This window comes from Talpa europaea, assembly GCF_964194135.1.
Source record: "Talpa europaea genome assembly, chromosome: 9".
NCBI lineage: Eukaryota > Metazoa > Chordata > Mammalia > Eulipotyphla > Talpidae > Talpa > Talpa europaea.
In genome coordinates, this window is record NC_140076.1 from 38,004,297 (window position 1) to 38,031,229 (window position 26,933).

At 47.8% G+C, this 26,933-nt stretch overlaps 1 protein-coding gene across 1 annotated transcript in view; it reads right to left on the reverse strand.

The window, feature by feature from the left end:
• Nucleotides 1-26,933, reverse strand: part of WWC1 (WW and C2 domain containing 1) — a gene marked incomplete at both ends in the record, with an annotated part of 152,280 nt that overhangs the window by 33,389 nt on the left and 91,958 nt on the right. The window contains 9 exons of the mRNA XM_084243467.1: nucleotides 265-373; nucleotides 3,375-3,907; nucleotides 4,798-4,887; nucleotides 10,712-10,954; nucleotides 15,985-16,058; nucleotides 17,267-17,413; nucleotides 19,091-19,220; nucleotides 24,892-24,971; nucleotides 26,257-26,333. Of these exons, the coding sequence (XP_084099593.1) occupies nucleotides 265-373; nucleotides 3,375-3,907; nucleotides 4,798-4,887; nucleotides 10,712-10,954; nucleotides 15,985-16,058; nucleotides 17,267-17,413; nucleotides 19,091-19,220; nucleotides 24,892-24,971; nucleotides 26,257-26,333 (1,483 nt within the window). The remainder of the gene's footprint in view (nucleotides 1-264; nucleotides 374-3,374; nucleotides 3,908-4,797; nucleotides 4,888-10,711; nucleotides 10,955-15,984; nucleotides 16,059-17,266; nucleotides 17,414-19,090; nucleotides 19,221-24,891; nucleotides 24,972-26,256; nucleotides 26,334-26,933) is intronic.

Consider the following 26,933-nt stretch of genomic DNA (forward strand, 5'->3'; position numbering starts at 1 on the left):
CTCCAGATCCTTCTTAGAAGGGGGTGCCCATTCTCCAGAACTTGCTCCATGAACCATACATCTCTTCATGGCAGTCACCAGACTAATGCCCTCTCAAGTCTGAAACACTCCCCACCCCCAGCCCGTGGAGGAACAAGCTGTCTGCAACTTCTGCAGGCCTGCCAGGGGGAAGGTGGGGTCACCTGGCCCTGGCCTCCTATAGTCCTCTCCCACACACTTGTGGGTGCCTCTGATATTCAGAGTTCCTAGGATTCTGGGACTTACCGCTGCACCGAAGCCTCATACACACCACTGTCCCCAGCTACGGATTCATCCGACACGGCAGCTGAGACACAGGCTACTTTCAGGCTGCACCCCTGGGTTGTATTCACAGCTGGAGGAAGAGGGGGGAGGTGGCAGGGTGGGGGGTTCAGAAACCAGGAAAACATTTTGGCAACACACACTTTGATTCACTCTGTTCTAACACAGTTCCACCAAATTCCAACCATTCTGAGTGCTACAGCAAGACCCTGCCTTGTTTTGGGGTGAAGGAAAGAGAGGCATGTGATTTTGGGTTTAATATCCCAGACTTAAGCACCAAACTGCTTGGGTTCACAGCTCAGCTCTACCACTTACTGCTTTATGACACTGGAACGACATTGGACGTTGGCCCTTAAGCCCTGGATTCCTCATCTGCAAGATGGGGATAATAATACCTCCTTTGTAGGGCTAGAGCAGGGGAAAGTGCTCTAGAAAATCCATGACTATTCTTGTCACTGTGTGTGGTGTCCCTATCACCATGGAAATGGGTTCCCACACACCTGGGACACCATCACAGCCCTGGACACTCTATTGACAAGGGATAAGAGGAGGATTTAGACACGGGGTCTCAATGGGCCCATCAGACTACCCCATCCCACTCCTAACACAGCTCTTCTTCTTCCCTGTCCTTCATGGAGGCCTGAGAGTCTCTGGCTGGGGCTCAGATGGATGTTCATTCCTTCCTTCCCCAAGAAATGAGTGCCAACAAAGTGCCAGGCCCATCACCAGGTTCAGAGTCAATGAAGTGCTAAGATGGTTCCTCCTGTCTGAGTGGAGGGAAGCCCAATTCAGGTCCTCCAGCCCCCGGACCCACACTGCTGAATGCCAGGCTTGGGGCCAGCTGGGGAAAGGAGTTGTGACAGTGAGCCTGGGAGACAAGTGCTGTTGACAAGGAAGCCAGGCAGCCATCTGGGTGCAGCCTTTCCAGCCCGTGTCCCACGCCTACGGCCCAGTCAGGGAGATCTCCCATCTGCAGAGCCAGGCACTGCCACCCTCCACTAACCACTTAAGGAGATTAATTTGTCTGCTGATTGAACAGCGGCACTAATCGCATAACCTGCTTAGTGTCTGAGCTTGCCTGGCCCTGCTCTCATGGGGAAGGCTTCAGGAGGTGGTAGGAAGGAAAAGGCTGCCCTGGGACAGGTGGTGTCTGGCCCTCAAGGCCCAGGGATGCTGTCAGGGAGGGAAGGCTGGGCGGTCCTCAGACAGGGTGCCTGGGGACCACTTCCTGAGCCTCATTAGAGGTTCCTCCTGCACCCCATCCTCTCCAGGGAGCTATTTTCTGAAGTTTCCCACCTGCTATCATAGGAAGCAGCTTTTTATTTTTGTTTGCTCTCTCAGGAAGATGCTCTTCCTGATGAGGAGCCCCAGGGATTGCTAGGCTTCTCTTCTAAGGATATGTCCAGCATGCACCCAACAGAGCCTTGAATTAACTAGAAAATCTCTTCTCCCCACTTCGTTTCTACTGACACTTGTACATGAACAGGAAATTCTGGGCACATGGTGGCCCCCCTCCCCATTCCCAGCTTGTGGCTGAGATGGGCCCTGTTTCCTCTGACCTGCCTTGGGGGAGCAGGAATGGGAGCCCCTTGCAGACGAGACAGGCACATGTCTGAGCATAGGTTCTGGGCAGGTGGCCCAGGTGCCAATCCTGACACTACCATGTCCTAGCTGTGGGACTGACCTTGAATGTGTCATTGAACCTGGTTATGCTTCACTTCTTTTGTCTGTAAGATGAAGATGAAAGGAGCACCCCCCCCCCAACCCCTACCCAACACACAGACACAGAGTTGATGTGTGGCTTAACTGAATAACTGTGCACAACAGTGCATGCATTTTGTACACTTGCACTGGATAAATCACAGCCAGGAAGACGCTGCTTGGACCTGACCTTCACACCAAGGCCCAGAGAGAATCAGAGAGAATCAAAAGTGGTGGGGCCTGCCAGGAGTGAACACACTGAGCAACTTCATGTCCTAAAAGGAACTTGAGGATAAAGAGGTAGGTCCTGGGATCATAAAGACCCAGATTCCAATCCATCCTTTTCTTTTGCTGCCTGGGGAGCCTCTGGCAAATGACATCACCTCTCTAAACCTGTTTCCTCAGCTGTGAAATGGGCATAGAAGAAGTAACTTATTGTGCCATATTTAACATATCAACCCAACATATTATGCACCCCAATAAACGTTAACTGCTGTGATTTATGATGTGGTTGCTGTTAAAAAAATTCTCTCCTTGGGTTTTGGCACTAAAAACAGTAACAAAAGAATTTTTCTTTTAATAAATCTTAGCATCCTCTTCCATCTTAAAAATTCCAACTTGATTCCCAATCCACACGAGGATGTTCTCTGACTACATGCTGAATGGGAGTCAGACCACATCATCCCTTGGCTTCAAAGGGGCACAAGGCTGGGCTGTAATTAGAACAAAATCCAAACTCCTTACATGGTCCACCAGGTAGTCCATGGGCCAGACTCTGGCTTCTCCACCTTGTTAGTGATCTCTGACCTCTAGCCTTAGAGATTTTGCTCTGGCTTTTCCCAGAGCTGACTCCTCAAGTTCCATTAAGTGTGGGCTTCCTTTACAATCCAGCCTGAACCGGCAGCCCCACCCCAACCCGTGGCTCTACTGCATCCCTGTTTTATTCTCTTTCTAGGGCTTTTCTTGGGCTGGCTGCATACCCCTCACCTGTGTCTCCACTTGCACATGAGCTTCATGCCAATAGGGATCGCCTGACTATGCTTGTGACTAACCCAGTGCCAGCACATGGCACATCTGTTGAATGAAACATGAATGAATCTATGCATCTCCATTAGCGCAGGACCTGACATTTAGTCTTAGTAAATACCTCATAAATATCTTGAATGAATGAATCTGCCACAGAAAAGCTATTAGCCCAGGCCCTGGAACATAGTGAATACATAATAAATAGCTAATGAATGAGTATACTGGTACGCTAGGTGAAGACCTGGCACACAGAAAGCAGTCAGCAAACGCTGACATAATGATCATAATTATCACTGGGGCCAGAGCACAGGCCTGAGCAGTCCCCTCCCCCACGTGCCGCTCTCTACCTTGGCCCAATGGCTTGTCCTCTGTTTCTGGTTCCTCCAGTCGGTAACTTTCCTGGGGGTCACTGTCAAGGCTCATTTCACAAAGAGTGGCACTCAGCTCAGGATCTTCAAACTCCAGGGGGCTCAGGAAGGTGTCTCCAGTCAGGACAGAGTCGGTGAGAGGGGAGCAAGGTGGGGAAGGGGAGGACAGGGAGGAGCGGGGGGACAGGGAAGTCATGGACTTTGGGGTGCCGGAGAGGGAGCGTAGGGCCTGTAGGCGGCTGCTCCCCTCTGCCTTCTGAGTCTTGGCCACCTCGTCCTCGTGGATGGTGGTGATGCAGCCCGAGGGCCGGAAGCCCGTGGCCCCCTCCAGGAGCAGGAACTCCACCTTGCTCTGCAGCTCCGAGTCCAGTGCCTCGAAGGGATCATAGTAGAGGTCTGTGAAGCTGGCTGAGTTGGAGGAGTCTATGCTGGAGGCGGCCAGAGAGCCCCGGCTAGATGTGAGGGACCCGGGGCTGCTGCCCGAGGACAGGGACTGCATGCTGCTGGAGAGGCTGGGGCAGGGAGAGAAGGAGGGAGGCCAGAGTGAAGCAGGCCGCCTGGAACTTCCTGAAAAGCACATGGGCTCAAAACAGCACATGGGCACTTAGAAAATATCTTGTGGGACCATCTTGGCATTCTTCTGAGTGGATCATGTACCCCCATTTCACTAAAAAGAATACCCCAAGAAACTCACACAACGAGAGAGTGGCAGAGCTTGGATTCCTACCCAAGTCAGCTGCCTTAAAACTGTCGACATTCCCATCCATAGCTCTGTTTCCCAAACTTTCAATGGTTCCCTTGCATTTCTGTGATGTTTTTCCATATTTGAATCCAGGCCAAAATAATATTTCTCAATATTTTCTCTTCAGATCAACTCACTTTTTCCCCATGCTTTAATGCATTTATGGAAAAAGAGACTTAATATCCCAAGTGTCATTTGGAAAGCAGCATCACTGACTAGAAATAAAAGGCAACTGTGAAAAATGTCTGATGAAAACAAAATGTCACTAAATTCCAGCCATGTACTATTACTCACTCAGGGCCAAGCCCAAGGCCTAGTCTCTCTGTGCTGGAAAAGTGAGTTATAGCAGGTGTGAGAGGCTTGAAGAAGACATCCGAACACTGACTGGGTCTTCCTTCCCACTCTTCCCACGCCCTACATCCGCACCCCAACCCCATTGCTAGAGGAATGAGGGTGGTGGATGCTGGTAGGTGAAGCAGCCTGCCTGTGGCCCGGTCAGGCCAAGGCTAAGTCTGCTAGACTGACCGCCTGACTGCTGTGCTTCTGAAGGTCCACACTCACACCACAAAGGTTGCACGAAGGGCAGAGCCTGGGCTGGGCCACCCGGGGACACCTGCATTGGCCATCCCAGGGAGCACCCGAGCACGGCCCACCACTTACCTCTTCAGCTGGGAGTGCAGAGTGGCCACCTGCCGGGTGGCTTCCTCTAGTTCTCTCACCAGCTGGTTCCTCTTACTGTTCAACTTTAACCTAAAGGGAGAGAGGGTATGAAGGGGGAGTCCCAAGGAATCAAGGTTCTATCTCCCCAAAAGAGGAATCAAAGACATGTACTCATGGAAATGTACTTATAGATCCCCGCACCCCCTCCCCTGTACCCCTTCGCCACAACACACACACACACGGGAGCTTTCTGGAAACATTTCACAACAATGTTAGGGAGATATGGCCTCCACAGATAATCCCTCTGTGATGGTCATGTCCATCAGCTACTGTAGTTTGGGTATTACGCTAGGAACCCTTGTTTTAACTTGATAACCCTGCATGGTAAGAACAATTTTTTTTAACCACGTCTAAACAAGGAAACTGAGGCTCTTAATTTACTCAAAGAGAGAGAATTAGTGGCAGAATTAGGATTCTACCCTCCCTCCTTCCTTCCCTCGCTTCTCCCTATCAGTCCATGCATCCATTCACCCACCTACCCACTCACACAGCAGTAATCACTAACAGTCTACCATACCGGGCCCTGTCCTTGACACTGGAAATAAAGTCATGAGAAAAACAGAGCCTGTTTATGCTCTTATGGAGCTTACATTATACTGGGAAGGGTGGGGAGAGTCACATTAAAAAAATACTCAAATATCAAATTAACACCCGTGTAACAAGGTCCATGAGTAAAAAATACAGAATGGTAGAAAAGAACCTGAGGGAAGAGATCCAGTATAGACAGACAGATGCACAGACGATAAATTCCTGTTTAAGTTACCTGGTTTGTAGTACTTTGGTCTGGCAGCCCTAAGAAACAAATTCACCATCTTAGGGTAAAACAGAGTGGGGAGGACAGGAGAGGGCCCAGGATCCAGTTCTGAATAAATGAATGAAGTCAGAGAGAATGGACCAGGGAGCAAGAAAGGGTGAGTGTGATGGAGTGTCATAGAAACTGGCACCAGAAACCTGCAACCAGACAAGCCTGACACTAAAACCCTATTCAGTAACCACCACCTTAGAGGTAAAACACTTGGGTTTGGAAGGTAGGGCTGAATAGAGGCACATCTCTCTACTGTCTCAGTCTCTCGTGAAATCTCCCCTGGAGGACAGCTCAGGTAAGCTCAGGAAAGAGCGCTTGCCCGGATTGGCTCCCTCTCAGTTCTGGAGTCAGCCTGCTCCCAGGCCCCTCAAATAAGCCCGTGTCCTCACAACCATGTCCATGACCTTAGTGCTTCTTGGTGCTGGCCCACAGACAGGGAACAGGACTCATTTAATGCACATTCCTACATCTGACTCAGAGGACCTGGGAGCAGGGGCCAGGATTCTGTACCTTTATGACATATCCTAGTGAGTTTTGGGCACATTAAGGTTTATGAGCTGCTTCACTGTCTGGAGAGCCACACCTTGCCCTCCCTGCACGTAGATGGCAGGATGGGTAGCAGGCCAACAGATGGAGCCTGTAATAAACAAAGTCCTTAACTCTTAATAGAAAGAAAAAGATGGTGGAATTTCTAGATCATCCATTGAAGCAGTCAGAAAAGGTGTGAGGTGTGGGGTCAAGGAGCAGGTGGGGTTCACCATTTCTTCTTTCATTACCCGATGATGTGACTGATAAGCATATATGAACCAATGACTTTCTCCCAGTTCAAGTAGGCAAAGTTCAAAGTTCATTCAGCTGGAAGATCTGGACATCAAATCATCCTGGGACAGATGTGTTCTGCCTCAACTGACCCATTGTATCCAGAGCACAAGCCAATCCAGCCTGACGGCAGGACCTAAGGAGAACAGTTCACTTCTATATAAAACCCCCACCAGGCCATCCCTCCATCAACATGCCCTGGTCCCCACCACAGGCTCTGCAATGTGGAGCAGAGCTGGCTCCAGCACCAGGAAATGTGATGAGGGGCAGGCGCGGCCAGGGACAGGGCAGTGGATATGCAAAATTAAAGAAAAGACAGGGGGCAGAGGAGCCTTGGCATGGTTCTTAGCCAGCTCAATCCCTGGCACTGTTCTTGCAGAGTCCGCCTGGGGCTGGCATGATGGGTAGCAGGCTGGCAGACAGAGGCTGTACAAACAACACCCTTGACTCTCAATAGAAAGGACAAGATGGTGGAATTCCTAGAACTCCCAATGAAGCAAAGTCTGAGAGGTTATGAGGTGTGGGGTCACAGAGCAGCTGAGATTCACCATTTCTACCTTTATTTTGCTCTCCTCTGGGAGAAATCCAAAGAGGCATTTTCTGGGAGTAAGTGTAGGTCTTCACTGAAACCCCAGCAGGATGCTGAGAGAACTGAGAGTCGGGCTGCCCTGACTCTGGAGCACAGGGGTGTGGCCACTGGCAGTGACAAGCAGAAGTCGAGGTGCCCTCCTGGAGTGGGGGGATGGAGAAGGCCATATGGCATGTGTGTGTGAGATGCCTGACACGTGCTGGTGGGGGCAAGAGCACACCAAGCATGGAAGCAGGCTGAGGATCCAGAAGGTGGGGCTGGATTCCCCATGAGCTGCAGCTCAGCACCTGGGGAGCTTGTTAAAAATTCAAGAACCTGAACTGCATCTCAGCCTGGGGAATTGGTTCCTGGGTTGCGGCCAGGAGCCCAGGCACCATGAAGTGGTGGTGAAGGGTTAGCCCTTGATAGAAAGATAGGTACTCAGGCCCTGGGAGACATAACAGGAGGGATAAGGACTGGGACCCCGGAGACAAAATAAGAGAGAAAAGTCAAGAAATCAGCCCATAGCACTATCACTGGTTAATCTATGTCAGGACATTGGCCAATCAAGAAACTGCATGATCACCACGGCCCATACGCTAGAACCAAAACATGAGTGTAACTATAAAAACCCTGAAGTTGTCTTCACCAGTGGCAACCCACTGGTGGCCCCTTCTCTGTGCATGGAGCTTCTTATCTGTCCCTGCATAAATCTCAGGCCTGCTTGCTGCTGGCAAGAGTTAGCCTGTTTCCTTAGCCCTTGCGGCTTTGCTCCCAGGAGCTGGACTATGCCTATAAATAAACTTCTTTTGGCTTGCTTACTGCTGTTTGTGTGTGGCATTTCAATTCTTTGTTACACAGTCTGGGGTTCCGGGTTCAGCATATCACATCACATCACATCAGTAGAGAGGGCCCCCAGGGAGTGGAGAGGGCAGCAGGGGGTAGAACGAGGTAGAAGGGCAGGATGGATGTCTGTGTGTCTGTCAGTTGTGATTGGGGTTTGGCAGGCCTTTCCTGGAGATGTCTAGTCCTGTCCTCAAAGCACCAGAAGGGAGAGATTGTTGTGTGAAGGTGAGAAGTATTATAATCTTATTTTGAAAGGGACAGAAAAGAGAGCAGAGGGGAGCATGAGAAGCAAAAAGATGCGGAGCCCGAGGATGAACACAGGCCTGGAACACATGGCTGCAGGCACAGACATTGCTGCTGGGCTTCTTCCTCTCTCCCTCACAGAACCTTCCGGCCATCAGCACCTGCCTGGTCTGTCACTGAACCTCACTTCTCTTCCTGTCCTTGGCTCCCAACACCCCCTTGGTTCCTCAGAGCCACCTGCTCAGAAGCTGCTGAGGAATAGGGGTGTGACTGGCTGGGTGTTGTGAACTTGCTGTCTGGGGAACCAGACTTTCAAAAGGTGAGGTAAAGGCACTAATAAAAATTAACCTTAGGGTTACTGGGAGGTTTAAATGAGATAGGATACAGGTTTCGGGGTCTGGCACATAAGGGTAGCTTTTTCATGGAGTGTACCGTAGGATGGTCTAAGAGAACCTCCTGCCCTAGTTTTCAGAAACCAAACGTATAGCAGAGAACAGCCTCAATTCACAATCTGGCTTGGCCATCTGTCTTCAGACGAGGTGGATATGTGGGGAGAAGTATCCCACTTTTCCATATTGGATAGCTGACTGGTTAATGACCTGGCTCAAGGTCAACAGGGGGAGGGGTCTCTCTTTTGACTGCACAGAGTAAAGCAGTCATGAATCTGTTCTCTTCAGCTCCTGGCTTTGAGCATGATAAACAGCATGATAAACATGATAAACAGTTAGGGCAGCATTTGGGCTGGGAACAAGTGAGGAACTGAGGTCAGGAGAGGTACACAGAGGACTGGGAAGCTACTGGGGCTGGCTACCAAATTATCCTTTCAACTAACACCAATAACAACAGGGCCCATAGACATAGCGTGGTACCCAAGGTGCACAGCCCAAGGGAAGGCAAGACAGTCTTAGTGCTAAAGAAGAGTCCCTGCAGGTCTTCCAGGGGCTGCAAAACTCCTATGTGACATTCCTATTCTCTTTCTTCCACCTGCTTGGCAGCGGGTGGGGAGGGCACAGCTAATTAGTCATCCCTGCAAGGGGAGGATGGAAGAGAGGAAGGTGACACTCTCTGGGAGAGGTCTGCCAAAGGGCTTGGTGGGGAGATTCCCCACCATCAACCAGTCAGTGGGCTCATTGATGCGCTCACAGAGGCAGGCAGAGGCTAGCCAACTTCATCCTTTTGGTACTCCACCATATGTAAAAGGTAGTCACTCAGTTGCTAGGATGGTATTACCCATCTGGGTGTCCTAGAGCTCAGAAGATTCCAGAAGGCAGCTTATGATGCCCATGAACTTTTGGGGTGATACAGGGAGACCACATGCAGGTATCTAAATTCCCATCTGTTTCCACTGGAGTGCAGTCAAGTTTATCTGCTTTGCAACCTGGGCTTCAGCTTCTGCTTTCATGGAGGGAGGAAGACCCTGCTTGTCCCAGCCCCCAAATACACACACACACACACACACACATCACACACACACACACACATATCACTATCTTCATTTCTAAGCTCCGTATGGGCAGGTATTGCTCAGTATGTTGTCAAAAAAATGTGGAAATAACTCATTTTAAGGGTATAGGGGGAGGGACCATGCCTTAATAATTGTTGACTCTTCCAAACTGCATTGCACATAGAATATGTAAACAAAATATTTCTTGAATAAATGAATAGTTGATGTACTGAATGATTGGATGGATGACTGGCTGGTGGGCTAAATGAATGAATGTATGAGAAGCTGGGGATTGGAGGTCCTGCTGTGAACAGGGGCTTGTATTCCACACAATGTGGGTGTGAAAGTTGATGGGACACTTAAGAAAATTAAGTATGTTGAAAGGTCTAAACTACAGAAAGTAAACCAGGGCCTTTCAGGTTAATCAAGTGGACAGAAGAAGCTCTGTTAGCCTTCAGAGTATTTTTTTTCAAATATGGATTTGTTGCCAATATTTAAAAATTAAATATCCAAACAAGTCTTTTCTTGAGACATGGAGTTCAGGCAGTCAGGACCTCACTCCTGCTGGAGGTGGGAGATACAGCAGCTTTAGACAGGCAGGGTTCAGGAGCTCCAGTCTGACACTGTCCACTACTATGTGGGTCTCTAGTTATTATTTCACCTGCGTGGCCCATTAAGCATCTCAGTTTGCAACTCCCATCTAAAATGGTACTTTGCAACCTGCAAATAGCAACCCCTTAGCAGGTGTTCAAACCCACTGAGTAGGTCATGACCAGCAGGAGAAGAAATGAATGTAAGATAGAAAATACCACACACTGAAAGAGAATGCATTGTTCGGGGAAGCCCTTGGGCTTGCTGCAAACCAACTGCTTGAAATTAGACTTAAGTGGTTTCCCTTAAAAGAGCATTCCTGAATTCTGCACCTGAGCAGATGTTTTGGTTACGTTGTGTGACATACTGGGGAGCTGGATGGTAGATCATTTCCCTTGATCAGCTATATGAGAGAGTTCTAAGGTCTCTAAACTGGGTATTCTTAGGCACCCCAGGTTGTCCCCCTTCCCCGTCCCTGGAGGGTAGACCACAGAGAAGGAAGGGTCCCAACACCCTTCCAGGCCCAGCCCTGCCCCACCTCTCGGTCAGCGCCTTGCTCTGGGTGTCCCGGGCTGTCTGCAGGTCCTTCTCCAGTCGCTTCCGGGCCATCTCCAGCTGCTCCACCTCCCCCTGAGTCCATTTTCGGGGGCTGATGAAGCGCATCTCCTTCAGCAGCTCCTCCTTCTCATTGATGAGGATCAGTCGGTCCCTCTCTGAGTCCAGCACTCCCGGCCAGGCCTCACTGTCCAGCTTGGCTAGCTGGATCTTCAGATTGGCGATCCTGGGGGCCAAGAAGTACACATGACTGGTGTGCCCAAAGACATTGCGGGAGTGGGGCTACAGACTGTGTTTCCAAGGATACGAAGTCCAAGGAGCCAGGAAATGCCAGTGCCATCTTGGTAGTTATTGTCTTCCTGTGGATTGGCATGTCACATCAGGGAACATATTTTTATGTATCAAACACATGTGATGCCTACCATGTGCCAACAATGAGTGGGCTGTACAGGGATGGAGAAAGAGGGAAACAAGACAGTGACCTTGCCTGGAGGGACACAAAGCCTCATAGAGAGAGCTGGATTTGTCACCAGGCTAGAGCCTTTTAATGATAGTGTGACCTTGGCCATGTCACTTCATTTGTTTGCTGGAAATTAACAAAAGCTCCTTGGTCATGGAGCTGTGCTTGAAGGTTCTATGACATGCTCCATAAATTCTCAAAGCACAGTATTTGGCACATACTAAACACTCAATAAATGCTTTTGCAGCTACTGTTATTACCTAGTTGGACCACTTATTGGGTGTCTAATACTGGGCAAACTCCTTGGCAAAATTGTTGGAGGATGAACTACAATGTAATCAGAGCATAGGAGACAGCAAATACTATTGGGTTGTCATGACTTTTCCCACAACGCAATACATGGTTAACTGTTAACCATGCGCTGTCAGTCCAGAGGATGGGGGTTGGGGAGGAGTCACAGGATGAACAATTGTGGATCCGGGGTCAGGCCTTAATTTGGAATCTTGGCTCTGGCCTGCTTGATGGAAGGAAACTTTTCTTAAGAAAGCATTTTGCTGGGCATTCCTGGCGGTGCAAGTGGTTAAGTCTCAGCACTATGAAGCTATCAGCAGCCACTGCAGCACGAGTTCGATCCCCAGCTAGGGAGCTAATTAACCCATGTGATGCAGCAGACCTCTCCTGTCTAGCCCACTGCTCTCCTCAGCAATGTATTTCACTCAGTCTGCCTGTTCTGCTCCCCACTCTGTCTCTGGTGAATCCTCTCACCACTTCCCCCCGCCCTGCACCTCTGGCCTACACCCCAGCTCTTGTATGCATAAATAAATAAAAACAATCTTTAAAAAAAAAAAAAAGAAAGCATTTTGCTATCACCAGCTTTTTGCATGGTATAATGCAGGCACTTAATAAATGTTTAAGGAAGGAGTTGGGAACCCTATCCCTTAGCTTCTTTAAGACTCAGTATCCTCATATGTTGGGTGGAGATTAACAAAAAATGGGGTGAGCTATGAAAACCAAAGAAGAATATATCATTAAAGCTCTTTACACATTATCAAGGGCTGTATGGATACTAGGGATTATTATCTTTGGGCCAAAATGAGATTCTCAGTATAACCATGAATACTGCTACAAGCATCTAACAGCAATCATAATGTGATCTTTTAGGATTTAGCCTTTCAGCTATCACATTCTTGTCCCCCCCACTCCTATGTGTCTCCCAGGATAAAATCCTTGTGGTTGACCCTGAGGAACAGACATCCAGAGAAAATGTGGCTCCCCTAAGATTGCAATCATAAACATGGCCAGTGCTTGCCAAGAGTCCAGGTGTCTGGGCTCCCAAACTTATCTGCATACAATGTGGCCAAGCTCTTAGTTTATCAAAACACTGTTGGAAACGAATTCTCCAGGTTGTATAGTCAACATTTCAGTCTTGCTCATTTCCAGGCCCATCTCTTAGCAGGGATCTTTTAAATCCCATATTCCCATATTTAGCAGCCCATCAAGACTTGGCTCTGACAATAACAAAAACAAAGAGAAACCCCACCAACTGGGAGAACATTTTTGCACCCAACACTAATGATAAAGGACTGATCACAAAAATCTGCAAAGAGCTGATGAGTCTCAACAACAACAAAGAAAATAATCCAGTCAAAAAATGGGCAGAAGAGCTTAAAAGAAACTTCTCTGAAGAGGAAATGCAAATGGCCAACAGGCATATGAAAAAATGTTCAACATCACTTGTCATCAGGGAAATGCAAATCAAAACTACCATGAGATACCATCTTACACCAGTGAGAATGGCACATATTAAAAAAACTAGCAACAACAAATGTTGGCGAGGGTGTGGAGAAAAAGGAACTCTTCTGCACTGTTGGTGGGAGTGCAAACTGGTCCAACCACTGTGGAAAGCTGTGTGGAGATTTCTGGACCTACTAAACATAGAGCTTCCATATGACCCAGCAATTCCACTCCTAGGTATTTACCCAAAGGACACAGAAACATCAATTCCAAAGAACACCTGCACCCCTATGTTTATAGCAGCACTGTTTACAATAGCTAAGCTTTGGAAACAACCCAAATGCCCAAAAATAGATGACTGGATCAAGAAGATGTGGTACATATATACCATGGAATATTACTCAGCATTCAAAAAAGATAAACACATGCAATTTGCTGCAACATGGATGGCGCTGGAAGGGATCATGCTCAGCGAAATAAGCCAAAAAGAAAAAGAAAAATACCGGATGGTCTCACTCATAGCAGGAATCTAGAAAACTTAAATAAGGGACCAGGAAAATGAATAACTATAAGAAAGTGAAAATCAAAATCAACAAAAAACTATGAACCAGAGACACTTTTAGGGGGGCGGGGGCGGGAGGGGAGGGATTGGGGTCAGAATGGGGGGCTGCAATTGTATGGGGAATATAACAATAAAATTCATAAAAAAAAATAAATAAATAAATAAATAAAACTTCCCAAGGGGGGGAAAAAAAAAAAAAAAAAAAGACTTGGCTCTGGGATAATTTTATGGCTCTGGCTGCTTTGAGGATAGAGTGGTATGGCCGGATCTGGCAGACACTCTGGTACACATGGGGCAAGGAGGGGTGATTGATGCTTTCCTGGATGTATTTTCTAGTGGAGTTTCTCTGTGCCAGTGCTTCTTATACATTGGGTCATCCAGCCTTTGGAAAATCTGATGAAAACTACTAGACTCAATTCCCAGAAATGCACAAGTGACAAAACTTGACATACAAAAATCAAATTTTGCATTATAGCCACCTATCCTCCCTCCTTTAAGTCCTGCAGCCTCTGCTTTCTCATCAACAGGCTGCTGTGGCATTTATGCTCAAACTAGCTTTGGCGGGAGGAGAGACAAGATGCTGGATAAAGTCAGATGAGCCCGGAATCTCTCTGATGAGAAGTTTAAGGACTCAACCCCAGAGGGAAGATTTCAGTCCTTTATTCTTCCCAGGATTGATCATCTAAGGCTGAAACAGATTCAGAATTCAGAGTGGTCCCTTTCAGATGGGGACAAGAAGTGACTGTTCAAGTTCTGCTGAACCTCTAGGGGGAGCTGAGATAGTACACTTTTCTACCTGACCAGGTTCCAATTTCTTCCTCTTTTGTTAACAGTATTCCAAATTTTCTCTAGGAAATCACTCCTCCCATATGTTTAAGTCTCTTGCTCCCCACAAAGCTGACCACAATCTCCTTCCCAGAGTTGGGTAGTAGACCCATGCCTGGATCTCCAGAGTGGGGGTAATTCTAAAGCACCCCCACCTGCAACAGTGATTGTTTCACCCAGAAAAGCCAGCTGAGTCTCAACTCCCAAACTTGTTAAAACTGCTGGAAAAGGTAGGCCCTCTTTCTTCTGGGGCTTCTAACCTAGTAGTAGGTAAGCCTAGAATTGCTGAGGTTCATCTTGACACTTTGATAGGAAAATGTGTCAACAAAAAGGCAAGCAGGATGGAGAAAAGGACAGAGATTGTGTTTATGTGATGCCGTTTTAATCCCTGGATCCAGCTGTGCCTGAAGCCAGCATAGAGTTCAACAAGCCAACAAATTCCCTTTCATGCTTCCTCTAGCTTCTCTCAGATTTCTGTCATTGCTGCAAGATTCTATTGCTCACACAGGGTTGGTAGAGGGGCATCCCTCTGGTTCATAGTGAGGCAACTTAGCCTGATGAACAATAGATACAGTATCTCTGGCTTCATTCCCCACCATTTATTTCCCTGAAAGGCTGGCTCTGCATTGAACGATCATGGCCTTGAAGCAAGATTGTCCAGGGTTCAAATTCTGATTCTGCCTTGAAAAATCATGAACTATCTTAGATCTTACCTTTCTTCTTTCTAACATGGAGGTAATATAAGCCATGGTATATTAAAAATTATAAAACTAAATAAGATGGTGAAAATACATGAAATTTAGTATACTGCCTGGCCCATAACAGGTGATCTAAAAATGTTTGAGCATTATTCTATTTGTGGCAGTGGAATACACAGAATACCTAATGTCACTGGGTCTACATGGTTTAAATGCACAGCTCACTTCCTTTTGGGTAGGAGGCACTTAAATGAGTAGGATCCAGATTGAGCCTGTGTGACACTGTTTTAATTTCTGGATCCAGTTGTGCCTGACATCAACTTGGTATTCTATAAGACCACAAACACCCTTTCATGCCTACTGTTAAAACTCCAGTGGTGGTCTGTTAAACCAAAGTGTAGTACTTACTTTATTATAGAAACTGATGCCAGCAGGTGGAAAGATCACTAGGTTTTGAGATTTAATGTATTTGGGTTCAAAACATAGTTTTTTTTTTTAAGGATTTATTTTATTTATACAAGAGCTGGGGTACAGGCCAGACACGCAGAAAGGTGAGAGGATTCACCAGAGACAGAGTGGGGAACAGAACAGGCAGACTGACGAAACACACTGTTGAGGGGAGTAGCAGGCGAGACAGGAGAGGTATGCTGAGCCATGTGGGATTCTCGCTGGCCGGCCGGGATGAACCCGTGCTGCAGAGGCTGCGAACAGCTTCACAGTGCGGCGCTCAACTGCCTGCACCACCAGGGAGGCCCCTCAAAACATAAGTTTCACTCTTTATCTAGTGAAGTGTTCCTGGATCAGTCATTTCCACTTCTGAGTTTCAGAGAAGATTAAAATATAAATATTTGTATACCCATCTGCATGATCTTGGTGAAGATTAAAAGAAGATGCATAAAAGCAGGGACACAGGCATACACTCGAAAACAATAGATGTTATTGTTGGAACCATCCTCTACCCCTCAGCCTCTAATTACCTCCTTTTAGCCTCTTCATATCGAAGGCGCAATCTGACCTTCTCTGCCAACTGATTGTTGCTGCTGGTGCCGAACTGGAGGGCAGAACAAAGTTGGAAATTAGATGGCTGTGGTGACCAGTGCTGAGTTGGGCTTCAAGAGCTCACAGGAGATTTGACAGCTTGCATTGGGCAGTAGGTAAGAATGGCCCCCAATTATTTATCTGGCTATGTGGATCACAGGCCAGCTAGTTAGACAAAAACACTTGTCTTCCTTCAGGCCATAAGCAGAACCCCAAACTCGGACATCTCTTACTTCTAGAGCGAAGCCAATGGCTTGGAATACCATCTTGCAGCTCCAAATGGCTTGGAACCCATTCAAGCCACAGAAGCAGGGAGGATAGTCAGAAGTTTAGGAGACACAGGAGCAGCCAGTACACACGGAAGCCATTCTGGGGGCACTGGTAAGAGGGGGTGTCAACTGAAAACTCAGGGAATTCAGGAGTGAAATAGTGGGTGAGCGAGGAAAAGGTCCTAGAACTTTCAAGGCAGCACAAGGACCCGTCACCAATACTAGGGCCCACAGGTGGTTAACAGCTGGACACCGGGGTGCTGAGGGTGAAGGGGGCAGCCCCGTATGCCATGCCAGTCTGCCAAGAGCATCAAAAAGCTCCAAGTCTCACCCAGTTAGATGTGGACATGGCTTCTCTTCACAAGTGGGAATCCAACTATGGAAATCATACTGGGATAGCACTTAAGCCAGGGAGGCTGGGAGGTGGGTTTGTTTCCCGTCACCAGGAACATTCCTCGTGCTCTAGGGAAAGAAAAGTTCTCCCAGAGGAAATAGTGCCGTGGGTCAGTACTGCTCTGAAGCTTCATGAGCTGCCGCAGACAGCACTGACAGAATTCATCACTATGACCAGGCTGTGCTTTTGACAGGTAATCAATCAGGCAGCTCAGAGCTGTCTGCATTACTTTGGGACAAACAGGAGCATGCTTTCCTCTCCTTTTCAATGGATGAAAGGAAAACAGCACTAGGCTGCAAAGTCTTATGACGGAAAGCAGAGAGTGATGCTTGGTCCCTCAAAGGTGCTTTCTGTGCCACCTCTAGATGCTGGCACCGTGGCCAGGCCAGCACTGGGGCAGGGAGTCATCTCCCATCCTAGGGCCAGGAGATGTGCAAGAGTTCAGAAGTTAACAGCCAGTCCACTGGAGAGCTGCTGGCCAGCACTCAGGTGGGTAAGGAGAGAAGGGCCCCTCTGGAGACTGTCCCGAGGGCCCCAGCAGCACCACTGCCTACTCACACTTCCCGAGATATCCGTCTGGGAGCTCACGTCCAGGTACTGTTTGGGCAGCGAGAAGCCTGAACTCTCCAGGGAGCTGCTGCTTGACCACAGGTCTGAGTGGGACCCTCTGTCAGTGCGGAAGCCGTCCTTTAGCATGGTGAGGCTCTGAAGGGGGAAGACAGGGGTTAGTGATCCACCTTCCTGGGAGGGAGCTCTCTTTTCCTCTTCGCCTTTGAAGATTTAGTAGGAGCCCAGGCTTATACCAGATATTCTGCTTATCTTGGGAAGAGCTGGCAGTGACTACGAGCTTACTCGAGCCAGGCATGTGCCAGGTCCAGGAGAGACCAGTATAGATACCAGCTCTGGAGCCACACTGCCTGATTTGGAGCCCCTACTCTACTTCCTGGCTGTGTGATCTGAGCTAGTTGGTTAACCTCTCTGAGCCTCAGTTTCTCTCCTGCAAAGTGGGAATCATCACAGGTTTTATCTTACAGGGCTGTCATTTCAATTAAATGAGGTGAACCATGTAAAGTGCTACCACAGTCAACACTCAGTGGTCAGCTTTACCACTATCATATTTACTCCTGATCACAGTGTGAGGGATAACCCAGGATTTATCCACCATCACCCGGATTTATACCAAGGTAATTGTTAATGGAGAAAATGGCTACTGACAGTGTCAGGATTTGGTCCTGGTCCATCAATTAAGACTCGGGGGCCTCCCTGGTGGCACAAGGGGTTAAGAATAGCACTATGAAGCTGTCCACATCTTCTGCAGCACTAGGTCAATTCCCGGCCAGCCAGGAAGTGACCTACATGGTGCAGCAGACCTCTCCTGTCTCGCCTGCTGCTCCCCTCAGCAGTGTATTTTGGTCAGTCTGACTGTTCTGTTCCCTCTGTCTCTGGTGAATCCTCTCGTCCCCCAAACCTCTGGCCTGTTCCCCAGTTCTTGTATGCATAAATAAATAAATCTTTAAAAAAAAATGTGAAGAATCACTTTCTCCAGAAAAAAAAAAAGACTCGGGGCTTCCACTTGCTGAGTATGGCTGGAGCCTGCTCACTGTCCCCCACTGCATCATCTGAATGTTCTTACTGGGCTGCAGCCTGAGGCATGAGCTTCGAAATTACTGTCTGTCTCAGAGCATAAAGAAACCCCCTTCTGTGAGCCATTTACTGCATCTCTGAGTCTCAGCCTCCTATCTCCCAAGAGGAACAATAATACAGCATCTCAGCAGTCAGGGTCATTCCCAGGAGGTAAGGCAGGATGGACAGGGATTACGAGAAGCAGCTTCCGAGTGAGGCTTTCATGAGTCTGAATCCTGGCCCTACCATGTGCTGTCTGAGTTGTAAAGTCTTTATCTTTATGACAGGGATGAACGAATCGGTGATGGCAGGGATAAGGGAAGCACTATGCATGCAAAGAATTCAGCTCAACTGCCCTGCATGCTGTTTCATATCTGTTATCAGTCGTTCTGTCCCCAGTGGAGAGTCAGTACACACCATGAAATGCTTATAAAGATTGACATGTTGATGTCAAGGTTAGTGCTGTTGAAACCACCTCCCCCTCCATTTGGCTCAGTCAGGTGCTTAGAGCTCGTGGCCAGGACACTGTCTTTAGTCTAGACAACAGGGCTCTTTTCCAACTCTGCCATTTACACATGCTGTGTGATCTCAGGCAAGTCACTCGGTACTTCTGAACCTCTATTTCCTCTTCTGTACAAGAAAACTAGCAAGGCGATCTTAGTAACTGGTACAGCAAGCAGAAGTAGCTCCAGGAGTTCTGGACAGATAGATGCTCAAAAGCAATGGCGCCAGGGCCCAGGTTCCCGGAAATGTGCATACCTTAATGAGATCTTGCTTTTCCTTTTCTCCACAGGTGATGGCCTTTTTGATGGCTTTGGTTTCTCTTAAGACAGCCTGAGCTTCATCCAGTTTGTAGCTGCCCTGAGCATCAGACATTTTCTTATCGATTCTAGGAGATAGTCAACAGGAAAGGTCAGACAAAGAAACAAAGATGGGACCAGGGGGAGGCTTTCCTGAAGGGAAAAGCACAGTTCACAGTGCTTCAGTCCCTCTGAAAGTATCCTTTCTGCCCTGCCTATGGGGTAAGGCACAGAAGGTGCAAATAGGGACCCATGCAAAAGGTTAAATTGCAAATGATGTGTGGCTATAGAAGCAAAACCGGGGCCTCCCCGGTGGCGCAGGGGTTGAGTGCTGGGTTGCGAAGCTGCCCGCAGCCTCTGCAGCGCCGGTTCGATCCCTGGCTGCTCCCCGGCCACAGGAGGAGGGTCCCACATGGCGTGCAGACCTCTCCTGCCGCCCGCTGCTCCCCTCAGCAGTGTACTTCGGTCCTTCTGCCTGCTCTGCTCCCCTCTCTGGCCCTGGTGAATTCTCTCACCCTCCTGTACTTCTGACTGTACCCAGTGCTTGTATAAATAAATAAATAAATAAATAAATAAATAAATAAATAAATAAATAAATCTTTAAAAAAAAAAATGTGGTCATTAAAAAAAAAAAAAAGAGGCTACACCACTCTTAAAGTTAAGGGTCCTCTATATGTCAGCTCTTACAGGAAGCCTTCCTAATTACCTCCCTGGGTTCCCCAGGCTGGGCTAGGTGCCCCTACAACACACTGTGTGCAGCTGCGACACTGCACACATTACACTGTACTGTAATTAACAGTTTATGTGCTGGTATCCTCGACTCTGACAGGCATGAGGGTGGAGACAGGGTCGAGCATGTTTGAACAGTTTTAGTATCTGGCATAGAATAGTACCTTAAGCCAAGGCTCTCAACCACAGAACTCTTGAAATTTGGGGACAGATCATTCTTTGCTGTGGGGGGCTGCCCTATATATTGTGAGATGTATAGTAATGTCCCTGGCATCGACCCATTAGATGCTACTAGTATCTTGACCCCAATATCATCTCTATACTTTGCCAAATATCCCTTGGGGGAGGAACAAAATCACTCCTGGTAAGAACCACTGCTTTTAGTAAGTATACTGACATAACAAAGGAAGGGTTAGAAGGGTGAAAAGCTGCCAACCCTACATATATATATATATATATATATATATGCGTATATACACACACACACACGCACACGCACACACACACATTTACTTTTTGTGTAGAACTGGGGTGTAGGCCAGAGGTGTTGGGGGGGTGAGAGGATTCACCAAAGACAGAGTGGGGGAGCAGAATAGGTAGATTTACTGAAATGCACCGCTGAGGGGAGCAGCAGGTGAGACAGGAGAGGTCTGCTGTGCCATGTGGGTAAGCTCCCTGGCTGGGGATTGAATTCAAGCCATAGCAGTGATAGCATTGAGACTTAACCCCTAGGCCACCAGGGAGGCTCTAGTCCTACTTCTTAGTATATAACCTGGAGCATCACCTTCAACTGCAAGAAGCCTCAGCTTTAGCCCCTGGAAAACTCTGAATAATGTGTTCTGCCTGGTCCATGTTCATGGGGTCATTAGGAGGGTCAAATGGGAAAAAAACACGTTGGAAAAAATCAAGTGGTAAGCTAGGATGTACCAGATACAATGTACCAAAATACTTCTAACCTGGAGAGCTTATTGGTACATTGCAGCCCTTTATACAGGTTTATTTTGATGGGGGTGGAGAGGTGGGGGGAAGGGGATCAGAATGTCGCTTTCTGAAAGTCAAACCAAACCAGTGATGGTGGGGTCCCCATCTTAGGGAAGGAGAGCTGTGGTGTGGAAAAGGTCTGGAGGGCACAGATACTGTCACTGCTTCACACTTTTGTCAACAGGCTTGAGGTTTGAGCCTTCAGGGAAGGCAAGGAAGTTCTACAGTCTGAGGGAACATCACAAACCCATTATTTTAGGACAAAAACCGCTCACAGACATGACTTCCTGTTCTCCAGTTAGAGACCAAATTGTCCTGGGCTAAAAATAACCTCAGATGGGGCCTTAGGTGTGCACCCAGGTCTCAAGGTCTCAAGTCCATGCCTCTGAGCAGGAGAGGGAAGGAGGCACTGGGTCTCAGCACAGTCCACACCCCCTCCGTTATTTCAGCATCTGTGGAGGGGAAACAAAACCCCATTTATGTCTCCCCACTAAAAATAGCTGTCCATTCCTTTCGAGGAGTTGGACCTGGCAGAGTCTGCCAGGTCGGGTAAGATGGGTCTCAGATTTAGTCTAGAAAATTAGACTAAGGGGAGTTCTCTCCAGCAGAGGCCAGTCCAGATGCTCCCTGGAAAGGAGGCTCCCTCGAGTGAGTGTCAGGATCGAATGGCTCTCTCCCAAGTCAAGGGGGGACAGGGGAGACACTGTTTGCTCGAGCAGGCCCAGGGGTTGGGGGCATTGGAGAGGGGGCTGCTCTCAGCTGCCCTCTGCCAGAAGGGTGAGGATGGCTTTGAATCCTCAGCAGGATGAGACAGAAGGGGTTTGTCTGCTGGGCCTCGGGCTCCTCAAACTGCCCCTACCTGATCTCTCAGGGCCTTAGCAACCCAGGCTGTGGAATTTGGCTGTGGAGAGTAGCCCGAGATGGAACACTCTTGGGACATGGGGGGAGGGTGGGGGGGAGGCAGGAAACAAAGGCTCACCATTATGCTCTCAGTGAATGAATCTTTTTTTAAGGGAAAGAAAAGTTGTGTGGTAGTGGGGTGGGGGGATGCGTATGTTTTAGGATTTCCAAATTGCGCAGCTGTCCTTTCCCCAGCACTTCAGAGGTTCACACGCCCAGTAGCCACAGGAGCCACTGGGAAGCAGGGCAGAGGCTCCAGCAGCAGCCAGCTCCTCTCAGTCTTGCCCAGACAACGCCCACCTGGGCAGGACTGCTCAGGGGACCTGCAGAGACACGGCGTGCTCTCCTCCCACGGGGATGACACACCAAGTCTCAACTCTCTCCTATTTACAAGGGCTCAGGGCAGCTGACGGCCCCAAACCCCAAGCTTTGGTCTGGACGTTCCAATCTCCTCTAAGAGGTAGCCTTTAATCCTCATCAATCTTTGGCTTTAAAAGTGGGATTATTGACCACACAGTGAACGCATGGATACATTTCCCCTTCCCCCTCAACCAAAGACAGGAGGCTAATGGGATCATGCCCTTACTAGACTCTGAAAAGGATCCCATGGGAGATGGAGGGGGGGTAGTCTCTTGGATTTGGGGAGGGGTTACCTGGGAACCAGACAGTTTAGCATCCGGTTTAAGAGGCACCAGGAAAAGAAGGTATTTGGACGTAAGCTTCAAAATCCTACAGTTTTGGGTTCGAAATCCAGTCCAATGCTGACCGGCCCCATGGTTTGGGAGCTATTTTCAAACCCCATCAGTGCCCCCATGTATAAGGTCAGGCATAACAAAAATCCTCAGAAGATGGTAAGGACAATGAAATGGAGTGATTGCACTAGTGCATTCTTTGAGTGGCGTCTGTAAACAGTAAGTTTATCTGAGTGTCCTCCCAAGTTCAAACAGGCAATAAGCTAGAGGTGCCCAGCTCCCCACACTCACTGGGCGCTCTCTCCCTGCCAGGCCTTGTCTGCCTTGAGGTGGAATTTTCAATTTGACCTTTCCAATAAGCTATTCTTCAGATAAAGAAACCAAAGCTCCAGGGGGTTAGTCACTTTTCCAAGTTCCCAGGGAACTGGAATTTGAACCAAAGCCACTGGCCTCTTGTGGCTACACTCCTAACCCCTAACCTATGCCAAGGTGTGCTTTAGGGCAGATACCTTCCTCCTCACCAAATACAGGAGCTGGCTTCCAGGACGGAGGAGGGTGGGCAGTCAGAGTTGTGAGGAACTCTTATCTGGGCCTGATATCGAGCATGGGGTGGAGGGAGGGAAAAATAAAGGAGGCTGGTCTCTGGTCCTTGGGTATCAGCTTACCAAAGGACAAGATTTTCAATGCTGCTACAGGGTCACAAAGTAGTAAAACAGGTTTGTGGTGGCCGGGAGAATAAAGGGAAGTGTTCTAACTAACCAGAAGCTGGGGAAGACTACAGGAGGGGGAGGGGAGGCACCTGCCCAGAGAGACGACAGGGGAGTGAGAAGTCCTTCAACTCTGTGCTCAGAAGTGGTGCCACTGCAAAGCGGAGGGCTGAGGAGGCTATTTGCTTCATAGAACAAAAGCCAGGGACTTTTTTGAAGCTCACAGTATTGCCCTCCACTGTCCTTGGTGCTGCTAGTACCAAGAAGCATAAAGCACCATCCCTTGTCTTCAGGAGTTTAGCATCTAGTTTGAGAGGCAGGACTGGCTTTGTATTACAAATTGTGTATGGCACATTTTTCAAATTAGAAACTATCATAAATGATGACATTTATACAATATATGTGCGTAAACACACATCAATATATATCTCTACAAACATACATACACATACACACATATGAAGTCATCAGTTAAAATACTTTGTTACATCAAAAAATGTGTGATGCACAATTTGTAATATAAAACCACAATTTCTTCTACCTTGTTTTGGGATTCATGGGCTAGCCCCAGGTAGTGGAGGTTTGGGAGGAAAGTAGGAAACTATGAATAACCCCGAACCAACCCCTGAACAGATGAGCATAGTTCCCTTAATGAATGGAGCCTCCAACCTGACATCCAAAGACTTGGATGAGCAAGGGGAGAGCAGGGGGGTAGATTTGAGGTTTACAGGATGAAGAAAAGGCAGTCAGGGAGAGAGAGAGAAAGTGACTTCAGAAGCTGCTGTCCATCTGGATGCAGCCTATCTGGGACTCTGAGATGTCCCCAAGGATGGAGAAAACTATAGGATATCCTCCCTGGACCTTCCAAGGAGGTAACAGGCACCTCAAAATGAGTGTTTGTGAGCCCGGCAGTCACTAAACCTGACTCATGACTAAATCTCAAGTCTGTGTTGTGTTTAGTAACAATCCACCAACACTGAGCCCTTCCAAGGGACTCAGTTTCCTCCTCTATGGAGATGGAGTTAGCTCAAAGAACATTCCTCACAGACTTTCTAGGATTAAGTGAAGATACCATGGAGAAACACTTAATGTGCTCCCCAGCACATTTGCCTCACAAATCCCAGCGAGCATGACTGTGAGGAAGACAATGGACACGCCTATTCTAAAGAAGCCACAGAGCAGATTCCTGCAGACAAGCTGCTAGTCAGCTCCTAAAAGTGAAAAAATTACATTTGGTCAAAGTTCTCCTGGAAACTCTGAAGTCACCCATCAAGCACAGGGCACATGGCACCATGCACACCCTTCTAGGAATGTACTTGCTACGAAAACACTGGTCACTGAGAGACACTGGGTAAAGTCCATGCTTGCTCTCAGGGTCATGGAAAAACACCTGCTTTGTTTGTTGTGTGCATATGAGATTCCAATAGACCGACGGGAGTGAGGAGATGGGTGTACGGCGATGACGTATGTTACTTGTTTTTATGACCGGTTCGTAAATCTCAACTGGATGGAACAGACCTTAACAGCTTTAGGAATTCAGAGGATGATAAGAACCCTGAAGTCTCCAGTGGCTCCCCTTTTGCTTTTTAAACTTCAACCTGTGTGACAGCATCTTCAGTAAGTGCCAGTAGACCAGAGTTGGAATCAGTGGCGAATCACATTTTGAGGAGGGTAAAAAGAACTGAAGAGGAAGGCAACATAAAGAAGATAGGAGGGGATTCTTGGAGGAGATCTCGGCAGGGTGGACTTACTTCTTCAGGGTCTGAAAGCCACGCTCTTTGAATTGTAGCTCCTGCTGGAGGTGAACCATCTCTCTCTTCAACTTGTTGACCTGGATGACAGAAGACCATATACACGAGGTTGATGGTAAGCCACAGGTTGCCTTCTTCCCCAGTGGGTATCCAGAGCCCCGCTGTCCCTTCTAACGGCTTCTAACAGCCCCCCAAAGCTTCTAACGGCTCAGTCACCATTTTTAGGTCACCTGGTCACTATACCTTCCCTTCACTGAAGTCACCCCAGTCTCTGACATGGCCCACCCAGTTGGCATTCTGCAGGTCAGTCATGTTCCTGGTCATTCCTACCTAGCCTTTGTTTGGGGGAAATAGGAAGTGGACAGGCGCTGGCTGGGCTAGTTTGACCTTCCGTGCCTAGCTGGCTGACCTCTCTCAAGCCACCTCTGATTCCCCATTTACTGTTCTGGTGGATAAGGACAATGGCAGTTCCAGGGCTATGCATTACTTAAAGAAGTATGGGAGTGCTGTGCACAGCCATAAGAAATATTAAAATAACTTTAGAGGCAAGACATGGCCTGGCAGCCAGACCCAGCTGGCAAGAAAGTTTTGTTTAGCCTTGAGTATTACTAAAATCTAAAAAATTAGTTCCTAATAATTAAATGTTGAGTGAGGTGATATAATAAACCTAGATATACAATTCTTCTCTAAAATTACTTAAAGATCTAACAATAGTGAACCTATATGTCAGCAGGGTCATAAGAGGCTAGAGCTGAAATCAACTACCTATTATACATTATCTCTCTAAGTTATACAGTCCTCACTACTCCCTATTGCCTCACCTCCAGCCTACTTCCCCCACTCTTTGTTTTTTTTCAGGTATCTGAGTTTGTAGAGGCTATTTGAAGTGAAACTAAACCAGTGTTCAAAATATGACTTTACATTAGCTATCCCCTAAGGTAAACATGAAGTAACTAAATAAGGTAACATAGACTATGCAGTAGTACACTACATTATGAACTTTGGAGTGAGTCTTGAGTCCCTTCTAACCTTAAGTGTGGTACTCAGTTCTCCCAGGCCTGTTTGCTCATCTTGAAGGTACAAGTAATGACAGTAGCTACTTTGTGAGGTTATTGTTAGGATGTGTCACTCGTGAAGTATTGAGCACGCTGCCTGGTATATAGTGATTTCTTGGAAAATGATAGTTGCTGTTACCATTATTGTTACTATGACAATGAAGACATCAATTGCTAATGTTTCAGGCCTTCTTAGTCAACAGTGGCTGCCATTGCCTAGCTGAAGCATCTACTCTAATCCTGTGGATGGGCTTGTGACCTAAGACTGCCCTCATGACCCCCATCACCAGGACCAGCAAGGAGTCCCTACCCGGGATTTTGCAGTGGCAATTTCAGCTTTCAGGATCTCAGGGTCATACTTGGAGCTGGATGACGAACCAGAGACCACTGCAATGAGACAGAAAATAAAAACAAACTGTAGAAGAAACACAGTTTGGCTAAATTGTTCTTTTGGGCCATCTAGATAAACCCAGAAAGGAATGACTAATTGTGAACAACATAAGTATTCCACAAAAGGGGATCTGTTCAATAAATACGACAAATAAAATAGGAACTATATGGCTTATGCAATTTTAAATGATGGTACATAAGAACACTGAATGATAAGAAAATGTCCAAAACTCACTGTTACATGAAAACAATAGTTCACACACACACACACACACACACACAAACCCTATAAAGAAAGGAAAACTTTGATTTAGAAAATATACTCTTAACAAATACATGCACTAGGGCCACCCTGGTGGCACAAGGGGTTAAGACACAACCTTCTAAGCTAGCCGCAGCCACTACAGCACGAGTTTGCTCCCTGGCCAGGGAGCAACCCACCTGATGCATCAGACCTCTCCTGTCTCACCCGCTGCTCCCCTCAGCAGTGTATTACAGTCAGTCCGCCTGTTCTGCTCCCCACTGTCTCTGGTGAATCCTCTTACCCCACCCCAACCATACCTCTGGCCTGTACCCCAGATCTTATATGCATGAAAA